The 16,548-nt window shown below is 40.6% G+C and overlaps 1 protein-coding gene across 1 annotated transcript in view; it reads right to left on the reverse strand.

Annotated features, from left to right (window-relative positions):
• Positions 1-2,597: 2,597 nt before the first annotated feature.
• PSMA5 (proteasome 20S subunit alpha 5) overlaps positions 2,598-16,548 on the reverse strand; it is a 34,517-nt gene continuing 20,566 nt past the window's right edge. The window contains exons 5-9 of the mRNA XM_006149526.3: positions 15,233-15,340; positions 15,047-15,105; positions 13,794-13,896; positions 10,743-10,829; positions 2,598-2,843 (exon numbers count right to left, since the gene is read on the reverse strand). Of these exons, the coding sequence (XP_006149588.1) occupies positions 2,766-2,843; positions 10,743-10,829; positions 13,794-13,896; positions 15,047-15,105; positions 15,233-15,340 (435 nt within the window). The 3' untranslated portion in view covers positions 2,598-2,765. The remainder of the gene's footprint in view (positions 2,844-10,742; positions 10,830-13,793; positions 13,897-15,046; positions 15,106-15,232; positions 15,341-16,548) is intronic.

Raw genomic sequence — 16,548 nt, forward strand, 5'->3', positions numbered from 1 at the left:
GGCAGTGGAAGGGAAAACAAAGCTGAAGCTGAGAGGGAGAGGCTAAGAGGTATTCCTTAGTAATTGTTAAACTCTCCACCAGCAGTTGCTGTAATGGCTATGTCGTTGGACCCCCATGTAGTTGTCTTTGGTTAGAGTCCCAGACCCAGTGGCTTAAACTCATGCTGGGTGCATGTGCACGCATGCCCAAGATCCCGAGAAGAGAATGAAGAAGGGACTGCAGTGTGGCCATCCCCCCTAGTGGGTGATTTCTTGCTGTCTGTCTCTTTCTGGCAAGTGCATGCGCCCTATAGCAAAAACCTCTCCCCCAAAAAAGTTTTTACCTCCTCTCCTCTCTCCATGTAATGCATGATTCAGACACAACTCACCTCTCCCTAAAGCTGCATGTGCTTTGTCTATGTGTGCCTGAACCTACAGAATTAAAAGGGATATTATTCTCTGGATTGTCCAACTACCGTTGTTTCATAGAAGCATAGAACAGATGTAGTATATTCACAGCTCTGTGCCAATGCCTAATATTACTTGGTATAAAGTAGGTAGTTGTTTAATATAGTCATCAAATGAATGAACAGAAGTTGTGATAATATTTTTAATGTTATTTCCTATTAGGATTTAATAATCATGAGAAAAACTAACCTAGTGATCAACTTGTTATATTTAATAGAACAGACTTAAAATCACTAGAACAGGATCAGCTACGGTGGTACTACCACTTCGGTAGTGGTGGTGGTGGTGGTGGTATCACTATACTTGGGAGGCTGGAAGCCACATAGGGGACCCAGGTTTGGTCTCTGGACCAACCTGAACATGCCTGCAATCCTAGCGAACTGGGAGACTGGAGTAGGCAGATAAGGACATGGGGAGAGCCTATCCAAAATACTCTGTAGGAACCAGCAGATGGTGTACTGGTTACATCGCTGGACTCCCATGTAGACAGTGGCTTGAAACTCACACTGAACGCATGTGTTTACATGCCCCAAATCCCGAGAGAATGGAGACGGGATTGCAGTGCGGCCATCCCTCCTGTGGGGTGATGTCTTGTTTTCTGTCTCGCTGGCAAGCACACACGCCCTATATCAAGAATCTCTCTTTTAAAAAATTAAATAAACACCTCTCTAGGGGCCAGCAGGTGGTGTGGTGGTGAAAACACCGAATTCTCACATGGCCAACTGCATTCAAGTCCGGGGGCTTGAAATTCACTGGGTGCATGTCTGTGCATACCCAAAATCCCAGAAGAATGGAAAAAGAATTGCGGTGTAGCAGTACCCCCTGGGGGGTTATTTCTCACTTTCCCTGTCAGTCTCTTCAGCTAGCACACACTCCCTGTGGCAAAACCTAAAACTAAACAAAAAAATCTGTTTTCTTTCATAAAGGTGGGTGTAAAGGAAATAAATCACTAGAACAATCTGAAACACTGACGATATACTCTAGTTCTCTACTATCCTTGTGTGTGTGTACCTAGGGCCAAATCCCTTTCTTCCAAATATTCATAAACATAAATTGGCTTTTTTTTGTTGTTGGAACTACAGTATGAATTAAGCCTTATCAAATTTCTTTTAGCATCATAAAGTACAACTTCCGGGCTGCCCTGTAGCAGTGTTCAAAAGCTGTGCATTCACACACAGAGCTGACCAGTTTGAGTCCTGGTTCCAACAGCTTAAATATAGGCCAGGTACAGGTGTATGCATACCCAAAATCCTGATGGGAAGGAGAAATGGAGAAGAGATGGTAGTGTGACTACACCTCATAGGGGGGTGCTGATCTCCCCTTTCAGCATCCCCCCCCAAAGCACATGCATCCTCTGGCAATAAAAAAAAAAGTAAAGTCCTACTTCCTACATGTTAGGACAATACACAGAGCTACAGAAAGTAATTTTGAGGTCTTCATTAGTGAACTATAATCAATTCTGCATCATCCACATATAATTAGCCACACTGTGGATAATGCAAGATTTCCCTGTTAAGAGCTGGTGATTTGAAATGAGTTCAAGCCCAACTGCTTAGTTTTGTGTGTCCATGGGTAAATGGCCTTAGATTATTCACCTGTTAAGTAGTGATAATGATGCCTACTCCCTATGTTCATTTTTGAGGCTCAAACAGAACAATTTTTAAACTATCTTAGTCAATTATATGAAAGCAGTTCCAATGGGGAAAAGTCATAATACATTCTAAAGTCTAATGTAAGCTACTTCTGAATTTTATAATCCTCTTACTGGTATGGCAAAGACCGTAACTGATTACAAGTGAGACCAAGGTCATGAACTTAATTCAGATGTAGTCCCTAACTTCACAAAAAGGGAGCCAGCCAGTGGTGTGGTGGTTAAAGCACTGGATCCAACTGGATCCTACGTGGCCAACTTCCTTGTTGGAGTCCTCACCTAGGAACTGAGGAAATCACACCTGGGATTAGCAGGTGGTTAAGGCACTGTATTTCCACACAGCTGACTGTGGTTCAAGTCCTGGACCCAGCAGCCTGAAAATCATGCCAGGTACACGTGCCCAAAATCCTAAAAGGAGAATGGACTATGGAGTGGCTCCCCTTTTTCTCCCACTAACAAAGCAGTTCAACAAAAGGCTACATTACAAGAGAATAGTCTATTAAATATTTTAAAATTTTCTTTATTTCAGAACTGCCTTTATGTACAGACATCATAAAAAAAATGCACATACACTGGAGATTTTCCAAGAAATAGGAGCTGGAAATAAAATTTAAGGGCCATTAGGAGAACTGAAATTGTCCCAAAAGATATACTGAAGATCACTTTCTTAAATATCCTTGATAACCTCTTCAAGTTCTTCTTTTGTAAACATGTGGAAATTCTGGCCAGGCTGCACTGTGGCTAGCTGGAAAGAAAACAGATAAAGGTTAGTAAGCTGAGCTCAACTACCCTGCAATGGCCCTAGCATGGTCTGGAGAATCTGTGTTGGTGATGCAGCTGTTCTTTAGGAACTAAGGGATCTGCTGTCCCAGGAATATCCTTTCCAAGCAGCAGTTCCCTAAAATAGCTCTCTGACTCCAAAACAAAAATTCCTATTGACAAAATTTTCTATTTTAAGATTAACTCACCAGATTACAGTTAACCAAATGCCTGGCATCATTGCTGCTTCTTAAAAGTTACTTCAATAAAGATTACAAAAATAGTAGCAAAGGACAAGAAGTCTATTTTTTTTTTTTCCCCCTGGTAAGAGTTCCTTAGAAAAATACTGAAAATAAGGGGCTGGCAAGTAGCATGGTGATTGAGGCACTGGAACTCCCACACAGTCAACTGCAGTTCCAAGTCCTGGACCTGATGACTTGCTCTTAACTTTCCCTCGTTTTCTCTGGTCAAATTAAAAAAAAATAATAATAATATGTAAAAGTTAAGTATGATTCTTTTTTTATTTTTATTTTTGGAGAGTTTTTTCACTGTAGGGTGCGTGCACTCGCCAGACAGAGAGAGACATAGAAAGTGAGAAATCATCCTCCAGGGGGGATGGTCACTCTGCAATCCCTTCTCCTCCATTCTCCTCTCGGGATCTTGGGCACACACGCACACGCGCTCGGTGTGAGTTTTAAGCCACCGGGTCCAGGATGCGAACCATGGTCGACTATGTGGGAGTCCAGCGACATAGCCATTACGCTGACTGCTGGTTCCCAGTATATGATTCTTTTAAAAAATAAATATATTGAAAATATATTTGTACTCATATACTGACAAGTTCAAAGTTTAACTCTGTGTGTGTGACATTGGGTTACTTGGCCACTCTGCCTCTATTTCCTCATCTGTAAAATGGGAATAGAAGCAGCAACTAACTCAAAGAGTAGTTGTGAGGATTAAAAATGTTAATACATGTAACCCTTTTCCAGTTTATTGACTTCACATCTCTTTGTCCTCATTGAACAAGATATTGGGGCCAGCAGGTGGCATGGTGGTTAAGACACTGGACACTTCCACATGGCTGACCAGGGTTCAAGTCCTGAATCTGGTGGCTTACTTTCTCACTTCCTCTCTCTCTCACTCTCATCCTCTGTCTCTCTCTGGTCAAATTAAAAAATAAATGAATGAATAAATAAAATAAAATAAATTATTTTTAAAAAAAAAGATATTATACCCAAAGAAAACCAAAAAAGAGACAGCAAGACAGAAAGCGAGAAATCACCCCCTGGGGGGATGGCCTCGCCACAATCCCTTCTCCTCCATTCTCCTCTGGGATCTTGGGCACGCACACACCCACCCACTGTGAGTTTAAGCCACCAGGTCTAGGACTCAAACAATGGTCAGCTACATGGGAGTCCAACAACACAGCCATTATGCCAACTGCTGGTCCCCCAAGATTTGTTTTGGCTTTTAAAGACTAGTCATGAAAACATTCCATTAATACTACTGGGTCTTTGGTAAAGTCATGATGCATTTTTGCACAGAAAACAGAAAAATACAACATGCCTTTCTCGGTAACCTAATAAAACAGGATATCAGGTATGACTAAAGATACCAGTAATAACTAAAGATGTAAGTAATAACCACTAACCCAGATAACAATCTATTTAAGCAATAAGAAACTGGTGTTAAAAAGTGGTTACGTTTTGGGACCATCAGATGGCATAATGGTTCTGTTGCTGGACTCCCACGTAGTCAACCGCTATTTAAGTCCTGGACTCGGCGGCTTAAACCTCACAAACATATGTGCATATGTGTCCAAAAGTCCAGGAGGAGAATGGAGGAGAAGGGATTGTGATGTGGCCATTTCCCACCCAGGGGGTGGGGGGATAATTTTTCTCTTTATCTCTCTGTCTCTGTGGCAGGCATACACATCCCATAGCAAAAATCTCTCAAAAAAATAATTAGGAAAAAAAAAAGGTTAGTTTCAAATTTAACTAAAACTACCATGTTTTGCTTTTTGGCGGTGATGACCACCCAACAAGAACATGCCTCTCACAAAGGACCTCCTTCATCTCAACTGATCACATAGTCCATGTTTTTGGGCAATGCTGAGGAACAGGTGCCACCTCACATTGCCTCAAAAGCTTTTGTTCAATTTGTTTTACACATAATTTCCTCATATTGTCATTTAAATTTTTTTTACTTAAACATAATGGCACTTTTTTTTTTTTGGAGAGGTTTTTGCTATAGGGTGTGTGCGCTCGCCAGCCAGACAGAGAGAGACATAGAGACAGAAAGCGAGAAATCACTCCCCAGGGGGGATGGCCACGCTGCAATCCCTTCTCCTCCATTCTCCTCTCGGGATCTTGGGCACACATGCACATGCGCCCGGCGTGAGTTTAAGCCACCAGGTCCAGGACTCGAACCGCAGTCGACTATGTGGGAGTCCAACGACATAGCCATTATGCTAACTGCTGGTCTCAACATAATGGCACTTTTTAAATAGTCAATACTGATATTTAATTCAAAGGTTGCCAGACAAAATTAACATAGCCCAGTTATATGTTTATTATTTTCTGCCAATGTGTACGTAAAATTCAGAAAAAGACTACTGTATATCTTTTTTTTTCATTTTTCCAGTTTATTTTTAATTGCCAGAGAGTGGGTGCACTCACCAAAGAAAGACAGAAAAGGAGAGAGAAGTAAAAGGAGAAACCACCCTTTAATGGAGTGTGGTTATGCCACAATCCCTTCTCTTCCATCTCCATCCTGTTTATATTTTGGGCACAAATGCACATGCATCCAGTGTATTTTTTTCAAGTTGCTGGGTCAGGGTTTGAACCCCACAGTCAGTCATGGGGGGAGATCTGGCTTCCCCAATGATCATGCCACAGACCCAGCCACTGCTGCATGTCTTAAGACTTCTGATGATCTGGTTTGAGAACAGACTAAAAAAAGAAGGGTTCCTCTCTCAAAGGCTGCAGTTTGCTATAGCTTCTCCCAAATCATATACCAGTTTCATGAGATGTCAGAACAGTCCCAAATTTATTTACTAAAATAAAACATTTACTCATGTCTATATAGACTGTGGGTTCTACTGTTAGGATATTTAAAAATATAAATGTTGGAGCCAGTAGGTGGCATGGGTAAGGCAATGGACTCCCACATGGCTGCCTGTGGTTCAAGTCCCAGACATGACAGCTTGCTTTCCCACTTTTCTTTCTCTCTCTCTCTCTCTTTCTCTCTCTCTCTCGAGCATGAATGTTCTGGAGTAAATTGAAAAAATAGTAATAAACGCGCCCTATAGCAAAAAAAACTCTCAAAAAAAAAGTGTAAACAATTGTCCGTTAGATTCTATTGCTGAGTGCTATACCATACATCCATCCTATTTTTAACCTTTATTGCCAAGCGTCTTCCAAACAATCTATATTCATTTTTTTGCTGCCTTATGTCTCATTTATCCTTAATCACTAGTATTTGTTTTGGCTCTTTTTTCCATGAGACTGATCCTTGCCAAGATAACTTCTGTTTGTCAGATTTCATAGTCACTTTTTGGAACTATTATTTGACCTTTCTGAAGCATTCACCTCAAATTTGACAGTTCTAAAATTAAAATCATTGTCTTTCTTGAAAACCATTTCTTCTTTCCATATTTCTACACTGACTGATGACACCATCAGTGTACTTGTCATTCACACTAGAAACCTGGAAGACATTAACTTCCCTTTCCCCTCAATAGTGTGTGTCTTTATTCCCTTACTATAACTCATACCAAGGCCTCTTCTCCATTCCTACTTCCAGTGTTGTCTTTTGTTCAAGCCCTTTTTTCTCTTGCCCTGTGTTTTTAGAGGTCTCCTAACTGGTGTTCCTGCTTCCAGCCTTGCCCTCCTTTGTTTCAGTTTGTTTCCTCATTGTGCTTCTAGAGTAGATTTTTTCTTTTTTTTTTTTTGAAAGGTTTTTGCTACAGGGCGTGTGCGCTCTCCAGAAAGACAGAGACAGAGAGACAGAAAGCAAGAAATCACTCCCTAGGGGGGATGACCACACTGCAATCACTTCTCTTTCATTCTCCTCTTGGGATCTTGGGCATGCACATACACAGGCCCAGCATGAGTTTAAGCCACTAGGTCCGGGACTTGAACTGCAGTTCACCACATGGGAGTCCATTACACTTACCTGCTGGTCCCTCTAGAGTAGATTTTCTAATCCTCATTTAATCTTAATTGTTCCCCAATTTAAAAAGTCTTTTCTTGTACTGTCTATAAGATAAATTCCACACTTCTTTTCATGGCATATCTATTTAAGTCATATTTTTAATATGCGAAGCACTTCGTTAAGCATTTTACATGCAGTTGTTCCTTTTAATCTTCACAACAACTCTGTGAGATAGACATTCTTATTTCCATTTTATAGAGGAAGAAACTGGTGCCTTGAGAGTGTAGGAGTTTGCCCAAAATAACACAACTGGTAAATGGTAGTCAGGATTTGATGGCAGGTCTCATCTTAGGTCCTATACTTGTAGCTACTTGAATACATTGTTCCCTCCAAACTCTGAACCCTGGCTGCCACTATATTTCATCTCCTGCATCATGTGCAACCTCTGCCATAGCCATATGGAATTACTTTCAGTTTTTCAACTATATCGTTATTTCATGGTTCTGCGCCGTTTGCACATTTAGTCCGCCCTTCGCCTCCTTGACTGATCTGTCTTGCTATGCTTTAATGTACAATTCAAGGGTTGCTTCTCTGGAAGTCTTCCTGGAATCCCCAGATCACCCACTTTCTTTCTTATGCTTAGCTCTACTTAACTGATGTTAAAGCATTTGGCATCTAGGCCCTTAATGATTAAGACAGAGATTTTTTTATCTTTGGATCCCAGTCCCTAGTTTCAGATGTAACAAATACGTAGGTGCTTAGTAATTAATTATTGATGGAATAAATGAAAGGCAGTATCTCTTTACCTGTCTCATAGAGGCTTTTGAAAATAAAGTGATATAATAAATAGAAAAATATTTTTCATATTATGTAAATATATTTATCATTATGCAAATGTAAGGGATTATTTTTACTTCATCCTGAAGGCAGTAGTTGATTCAAATCCCATTAGTACATATTGATTGACATCCTGGTTCTAAAGGACTGTTTTATCTAGTGTACTAATTTCTGTTTTTTTTAAAGTTATTATTTATTTAATTTTATTTATTATTATTGTTTGTTATAGTACACATGCATTTACCAGAGACAGGCAAACACACATACACACAGAGAGAAGGAAAGTGAGAAAGCACGCTGCCAGTTCAGGGACTTGAACCATGGTTGGCCATGTGGGAGTCCAGTCAGTACCTTAACCACCATGCCACCTGCTAGCCCCCTAATTTCTGTTTTTTTAGCTCCCATAATGTTTTGGGAAGGCTAGCCTGTGAGCCATGAATGACCTGACAAAAAACATTCTGTAGGCCCTTTTCTCTAGTTTATTGACTTTTTATTTCTCAGGTATTAAACCTCAAATAAAGATATTATACCTTGGGGCCAGCAGGTGGTGTGGTGGATAAGGGCGCTGGATTCCCACATGGCCAACCATGGTTCAAGTCCTGGACCTGGTGGCTTTCTTTTTTTCTTTCTTTCTTTTTTTTTTTTGAGAGGTTTTCGCTATAGGGCGCGTGCGCTCGCCAGACAGACAGAGAGAGACAGAGACAGAAAGCAAGAAATCACCCCCCAGGGGGGATGGTCACGCCGCAATCCCTTCTCCTCCATTCTCCTCTCGGGCTCTTGGGCACGCACGCACACCCACCCGGCGTGAGTTTTAAGCTACCGGGTCCGGGACGTGAACCGCGGTCGCGGTCGACTACGTGGGAGTCCAGCGACATAGCCATTATGCTAACTGCTGGTTCCCACGGACAATTGATATATACACCACAGGTGCACCTCAAAATCATTATGCTAAGTGAAAGTTATGACTCCACTTAAATGAAATTCTAGAACACAAACAAATGCAGAGATAAAGAGTAGAATAATGAGAGGAGAAATATAAATGGGCAGGAGGGAACTTTTTGGGAGAATAGGAGTGTTCTGTATCTTTATTTTGAAGGTGAAAACATAAGTTTCACACTTGTCAAAACTCAATGAATTTTATACACTTAATAAGTTATACATACCTCAACAAAACTGATTTTTAAAAAAGACAGGTTAGACACTAGGTTGAGAGACATGTTAATAAAGTTTTTTTGTTTGTTTTCAAAAAAAGATGCAATTTGTATATTTTCCTTTTCTGAGGAGAAGCAGCTTGTAGAGAGACTAGAGATCCCAGCAACTGCTGGTAGAATAAGGATCTAGAGGAGATGGAGAAAGAAGGACTCTAAGGCAGGGGTCTCCCAAATGTCTGTCTTCAGAATTACCTGAGGAACTTTCAAAAGATAATTTTCTGGGCCACATTTCCCAAAGACCCTTATGGACAAACAGGTTGGAGGTCACAAGTTAAGAGGTGTAGTAGTTAGAACAAATGGAAGCACCTCTTCTTAACATGAAGAACACTATGGTCGGGAAGGTTTAATCATAGAAAACGGATGATCTGTCTTCAAGACAACACTGTGGTGGCAATGAAATGGAACAATCTGGAAAACTGTGCCCCAATGGAAGGGGCACTGTACACTGGTAAGTACATGCCCTCTGGCATTTAAAAATATATGTATTAAAAAAAAAAAGGGAATTTGTTTTATGATTCTAGCCTCAGCTAATACTTAAATGTATCCCAGTAATTCTTTTATCCATCCCTGTCTTCCTTTTCCTTATCCATAAAGACTTCTCCAAGTATTCTCCATTTTTCTTAATTTCACAGTTGCATTCATCCACCCTTAGCAGATGCCCTAACAATCACCCAGGAAATACTGAACATCTCTCAATTTCTGAGGGGTTGTCAAATGTTTATAGAAAAATATTATGAAAAAACTATGCATGGATTTCAATTTTTTAAATACCACTTTAATTTTTCGTCAAACTTTTTGAAGTCCCCTCATATTTCCAAATATAACCATCTTTACTAGACATTAGTTTATTTTCTTCTGTCTACTATTAACACTCTAGGTAAGGACATTCGGAATCGGGTCCAAGCTTCTCCAGTCTCATTTCCTGCCATTCCCCTATCTTACATACATCCCATATCCTAGCAGTCACACAAAAACCTCAGAGTTCTTTATGAACAAGGTTATTTTTCATCTTTAAACCTTTGCATGTGCTATTTCCTCTTCCTGGAATACTTTTCTGCTTCTTTCTCCAAACATCACCTCTTCTAAGAAGCTTTCCTATTGCCCTAGTCTAAATGATAAATCTTCATAGCAATTTCTTCTGTTATTATAGAAGTATCATTCCAAGATCTTAGTAGCTCCACTACACAGTATATTACTTGAACAGGAATTGGTTTTTTGCCTCTGTATTCCTGGTTTTTGGCTTAGTACTTGCTATATAATGGGTACTCATGACATTTAATGAATTTTATTTTTTGAAACCAACTCCTTCATTTATACTCTTGCTTCCATCTTCTAGAATTTCCCAATATCTAAACTTTCCTTTCACTTAACATTTTTCTATCCACTAGTTTCTACTCAAGTTTACAAAAGTATTTTCAAGTTCTTCCCTTAAAAACACAAAATTCCCTTTCTTTAATGCTGCCTTCTTCTGACAGTTCAAAACTTCTTGAGAAAACAGCAGTTCTCTTCTTCATCACCTCTCTTTCACTCTTTAACTCACTTTTTAAAGCTGGTTATTATTCAAGGCTATCAACAATGTCTTAATAACTAAATACATAAAAAATGTGACTTTCTTGATCTATTCAATCTTCAGGAATAGGAGCTATGCTCTCTGAATAAAAAGCAATAAACCAGAAAAATACCTCTATATTAGTTGCATTCAGCTTCTCCTCCATTACTTGTTTGAGAATGATGAGCGAAGACTTGATGGCTTCTTTCAATGTCATAGACTTGAAACAGAAAGAGTGAGAAGATAAGCCATTAATTGTACATAATCCCTCTTTCCTTCAAAGATTTCTCCTGTATCTCCCTGAAGAAATGATTCAGCAAATATTAACAAATCAAACACCTAGAGACCAGCAGATGGCGTAACAGTTATGTTGCTGGACTTCAAAGTAGTTGACCGTGGTTTGAGTCCTGGACCCAGCAGCTTGAAACACACCAGTGTGTGGATGTCCAAAATCCCAAGAGATTCTGAGTGGATAAGGGATTGCAGAGTGGCCATCTCCCGGGGCGGGGGGTAATTTCTCATTTTCCCTCTCTGTCTCTCCAGCAAGCATACACACTTTATAGCAAAAATCACTCATAAAAAAATTAATCAGGGGCCGACAGGTGGCGTGGTGGTTAAAGGCACTGGACTCCCACATGGCTGACCGTGGTTCAAGTCCTGAATCTGGTGGCTTGCTTTCTCACTTTCCCTCTCTCTCTCTGTCTGATCAAACTGGAAAGTAACAATACTAATAACTAAAGTTAAATAAAATAATTCTTAAAAAAAAAATCAAACATCTTAATTAGTATGTACAAGTATTTCCTAAGGTCTAGTAAATGATAAATTGAAATACACCTATATATAAGAGGAAAAAACCCTTACTATAAGTTAAAGGAAAGTCTCAACTTTTATATAGTCAATTATCTTTAAATGTACTTCCCTAGTGTACATTTGAATGCTTCTTTTAATCTAGAAGTAATATAATATTGGCAATAACCCTGAATAATAATGCCCAAATGATCTAAGAAGGTAGGCCAATGGTTTAGAAAACCTACTCTGGACTAGCCCATGCCATAGTGGTGAAGGTGGCTATGTCCCACACAACTAACTGCATAGTTCAAGTCCCAGACCTGGCAACTTAAGAAACAAGCTGGGGTGCACGTGCATGTGTGTCCCAAATCTCAAAAGGTGGGAGAGATGGAGAAAGAATTGTGATGTAGAGATTCTTCACAGTGGGATGCTTTCTTGCCTCCCCCCTCTTCCTTTCCAGCAAGCTTATGTACTCTCTGACAATTTTTTTTTTTCTTTTTCCTCTTTTTGCGTGCACTTGCCGAGGAGTGACAGAGAAAATGAGAGAGGGAAAAAGTGAGAATCACCCGCCAGGGGGATGGCCACATTGAAATCCCTTCTCCATTCTTCCGAGATTCTGAGCATACATGTATATACGTGCCTGGCATATCTCTCAAGCCACTAAGTTAAAGATTTGAACTGCAGTCGGCCAGTGGGAGTCCAGCACAACCACCATGCCACCTGCTGCCCCCCTCTGACAAAATTAAAAGGGGAGAAAATAAAATCCATTTTTGTTACCCCATTTTGTACCTAACTTCCTCCACATATAAAATCAGTACTTTTAGGAGTTGATGTGAGCAGTTTTCCGTATATGAACCACCAGAATATGCATGGCAGTCTTCAACCACAATGAGTTACCCAGAATTAAATCTTATCCCACAAAGAAAGTGCCGAATGTCCACTTGCTTTAAGAGCCAGATTAGGGGGGTCAGCAGGTGGTGAGGAAGTTAAGGCAATGGATCCCACATAATGGTTCAAGTCCTGGACCCAGCAGCTTAGAAATCACACTGGGCAGGTGTGTATGAGTGCCCAAAACCCCAAGAAGAGAACAGAAAAGCGATTATAGAGTAGCTATCCCCTTATTGGGGAGGAGGGTGATTTCTCATTTTCCCTCTCCCTCCCACTCTGTCACTGGACTCTGTTTCTCTCTGGTGAGCACGCACGCCCTATGGCAAACAAACAAACAAAAAGACTAGGAAGTATAAGCTAAGTAAAGCTATAAGGATAGAAGATAAATATATTGTGGTATATCCACACCATGGTATACTACTCAGCAATGAAAAGCAACTAATGGGCCAGCAAGTGATGCAGAGGTTAAGGCAGTATGGGCTGGATCCCACATGGTTGAGTGTGCAGTTCGAGTCCTAGACCTAGTGGCTTGAAAAAAACACCAGGCATGTGTGCATGCATGCCCAAAAATATGAGAGGAGAATGGAAGAGAAGGGACTGCAGCATGGTCATTCCCCCAGAGAGTGATTTCTCACTTTCCCTCTCTATCTTTGTCTCTCTACAACGGAAGCTAAAAAAGCAACTAACTATTGATAGGAAAACATCCATGGATCTCAAAAATAGCATACTGGACAAAATATGTATATATATAAACTTAATTTCATATGTAAGAATAGAGATGGCACCACAGCCTAGTGGCTAAGGGAGCCAGATCCCACATGGACACTACAGTTCAAATCCTGGCTCCAGTGGCTTGAAAATTATGCTGGGTGTATGTATACATGTGCCCCAAATCCCAACAGGATGAAGAAATGAAGAAAGGATTATGGTGTGGCCACACACCATTGGGGGGTTCTCTCTCTCTCTCTCTCTCTCTCTCTCTCTCTCTCTGGTGAGCACATAACCCCTGGCAATTAAAATTTTTAAAAAAGTACAAGAACAAAGCCAGCCAGTGGCAGAGTGATAAAGTAACAACCTGCTATGCTGGACCCATGTGGAAAGATCCCGAGTGTGCATCCTGAAGGCTCCCTGTACAAGTACACTGGATGATGTGCTGAGGCTGGGAATGGACCACTGTCTGAAGATATCTGTTGGAGATGCTGGTCTCTCTCTCATGGAAGTTATAAATAAATACAGTTTAAAAAAAAAAAGAAGTACAAGAGCAGATGGAACTAACATACACTGGTAAGCATGGCTGCAAGGGAAGGGAGGTGAAGAGAGTGACTGAAAAATGGGTAAACAATTTTAGGGGGCAACGGAAGTGTTCTATATCTTATTTTATGTTGGTTCCAAGAGTACATACAATTGTCAAAACTCATAGAACTGAACTCTTAAGGACTGTACATTTTACTATTTGTAAATTATACCTGGATTTCAAAAATAAAAGTTGCAAAAAACACTTAATTACCTTATGGTAAACTTCTTGCAAAGAACTCTGGGCACCCTCTGAAGCAGAGCCAATTGCTCGAGCATCACACTGTACGAAAGTCCCAGATGGGTCCATATGAAACCTATAAAACGCCCAAATGAAGAGAATTAAAATGCTTAGGAGTGATGGCATGTACAAATGTGAGGCCAGTAGGTGGGATTATGATTAGGTGCTGGATGTCCACATGGCCATCTCCACTGACTTGAGCCCCAGACCAGCAGGCTTGAAAATCACATAAGATGTGTGTGTGTGCCCAAAATCCCAAGAAAATAATGAAGGAGAAAGGATTACAGTGTGGCCATCCCTCCTGGGAGTAATTTCTCACTTTCCCTCTGTCTCTCTTTGGCAAGCACTCACCCTATGGCAAAAAACAAACTTAAAAGAAAAAAAAAGTATAAATGCTTGGCTTGGCTTTGCTATCAGAAAATACCACCATACCACTGAAATACTGAGACATTGGGACCAGCAGATGGTGTAATGGCTATGTCACTGGACTCCCATGTACTCAACCGCTATTTGAGTTCTGGACCTGGTGGCTTAAACTCACACCAGGCGCATGTCTAAAATCCCGAGAGGAGAATGGAAGAGAAGGGATTGCAGCGTGGCCATCCCCCTGGGGGGTGATTTCTCACTTTCTGTCTCTCTGTCTCTCTCTGGCAAGTGCATGGGCCCTATAGCAAAAAAGAACAAAAACAAAACAAAACAAACAAACAAACAAAAAAAAACAAAATAAAAAACACCCCAAAAACCTCTCTAAAAGAAATACTGAGACATAGATCCAAAAGATGTTCTATGTCTAAAGAAATCAGGCGTTCTAAAAAGAGCTTAAGAAAATTAGTAACTTTCTCAAGGTTTTAGAAGTATAATATATATTAATATGGCACCTATATATGTCCATCTAAATAACATTTGAGGATGAAGATCAGATCAACATTCCAAAGCAAAGTTCTAAAACATATCCTGGACCCTGACTATACTAACAAAGTTTCTGCTAATTCTTTCCATCATTAGCACCAGTTCTAGTAGGATAATTCTTCATGGAATCTTCAAATTTGTATGAACAGCACAGATTCACTATACTTAATAGTCAGAACTTTTCTTTTTTTTTTTTTTTCAACTTAGAATCTTCTTACTTTATTTAAACTACTAGTCCCCACCCTAAATTAACCCCCCTACCCCCCCACCCACACACAAAAAGAGGCAGGGAAAAAAATCAGCAAAATGGTACTTACAGCTGGGGTCCTTTCTCATCAACGCCTCCAAATAACAGTGCTACTCCAAAGGGACGAGACTAAAACCAAAAGCCAGAAATAGTGGAGTAAGTGGCTATTAAGTAAAGAGGGTGGTGGTGAAAAGGACTAGAAAGTATCTTCGTAGAACAAATGTCTAAGTCCCCTAAGATGGTAGTAATCACTCACCATGGCACCTGGATCTGCATCTTCTTCTCCAAACTGTAGAGCCAGGTTGGACACAGCCTGGGTCACATTCTCCACTGTCATTGTCTCATTGTAGGTGAACCAATGGTTCTGGAAGAAGAGCAAAGCATAGTATACCATTCTAATGAGAAGGTCCCACAACCTCACCACACACATCCCTTTGAATTGTGGTTGGAAACTAAAGGCTCAAGTGTGTTTTTCTTAACCATGAACAGAAGTACCTGGGACTGCATAAGAGGAAGAGAAATAGATCTGGAAATAAACATACCAAAAGGACTATAAGCCTTGACAGACTAGAGGATTACTCCTTTGAAAAACAGGGTTAACCCCTCAAAGCACTGAATGTAGAATTTTTAAAAAATGAGTGCTGGGGGAACCAGCAGTTAGCATAATGGCTATGTCGCTGGACTCCCATGTAGTCGACCGCAGTTTGGATCCCGGACCCGGTGGCTTAAAACTCACACCGGGCACGTGTGCGTGCGTGCCCAAGAGCCCGAGAGGAGAATGGAGAAGGGACTGCGGCATGGCCATCCCCCCGGGGGATGATTTCTCGCTTTCTGTCTCTATGTCTCTCTCTGTCTGTGTGGCGAGCGCACGCGCCCTATGGCGAAAATCTCTCCAAAAAAAAAAATGAGTGCTGGTACTCAGGAGCCACTTACTCTCAGAGATCATATCCTATTCTATTGGTGTTTAATGACTAATGTTTACATAAGCACTGACAGCAAACTTGCAAATAAGTACATTTTTTACCATATTTTCTCACTAGCCTATTCTCCATGCAGCAGGTGCTCAGATAAAAATAAAATAAAATAAGCATTCCTTATCAGTATTTAGTTATAAGTCATTACTCAATGAAGAAGCACTGTTATTTGTATGTCTGGCAGTAAAAGCAGCAGTGGTGGGGGATATCATTTAAACTAGGATCACCTCTTGCAGGATGCTCCCACAGAATGTCAATTAGGGAACAGAATACAGTGCAATGTTAGGCAAATCCAAAAAAATTTAAAAAGACTGTCAGCACTATTGATGAGAATTTCCTTAAAAGCTGGAATGGTGGGACCAGCAGATGGCGCAATCGTTATGTTGCTGGATTCCCACAAGGCCAACCATGGTTTGGGTCTGAGACCTGGAGAGTTGAAACTCACGCTGGGCACCTATGTGTGTGCCCAAAATCCCAAAAGGAGAGTAGAAGCGAAGGGATTGCAGCATGCCCATCCCACCAGTTGGTGATTTCTCACTTTCTGTCTGTCTCTCTGGCAAGCGTATGCACTGCATAGCAAAAATCTCTCTTAAAAAAG

Source organism: Tupaia chinensis, unplaced genomic scaffold, assembly GCF_000334495.1.
Source record: "Tupaia chinensis unplaced genomic scaffold, TupChi_1.0 Scaffold000270_1, whole genome shotgun sequence".
In the NCBI taxonomy this organism is placed as follows: domain Eukaryota; kingdom Metazoa; phylum Chordata; class Mammalia; order Scandentia; family Tupaiidae; genus Tupaia; species Tupaia belangeri.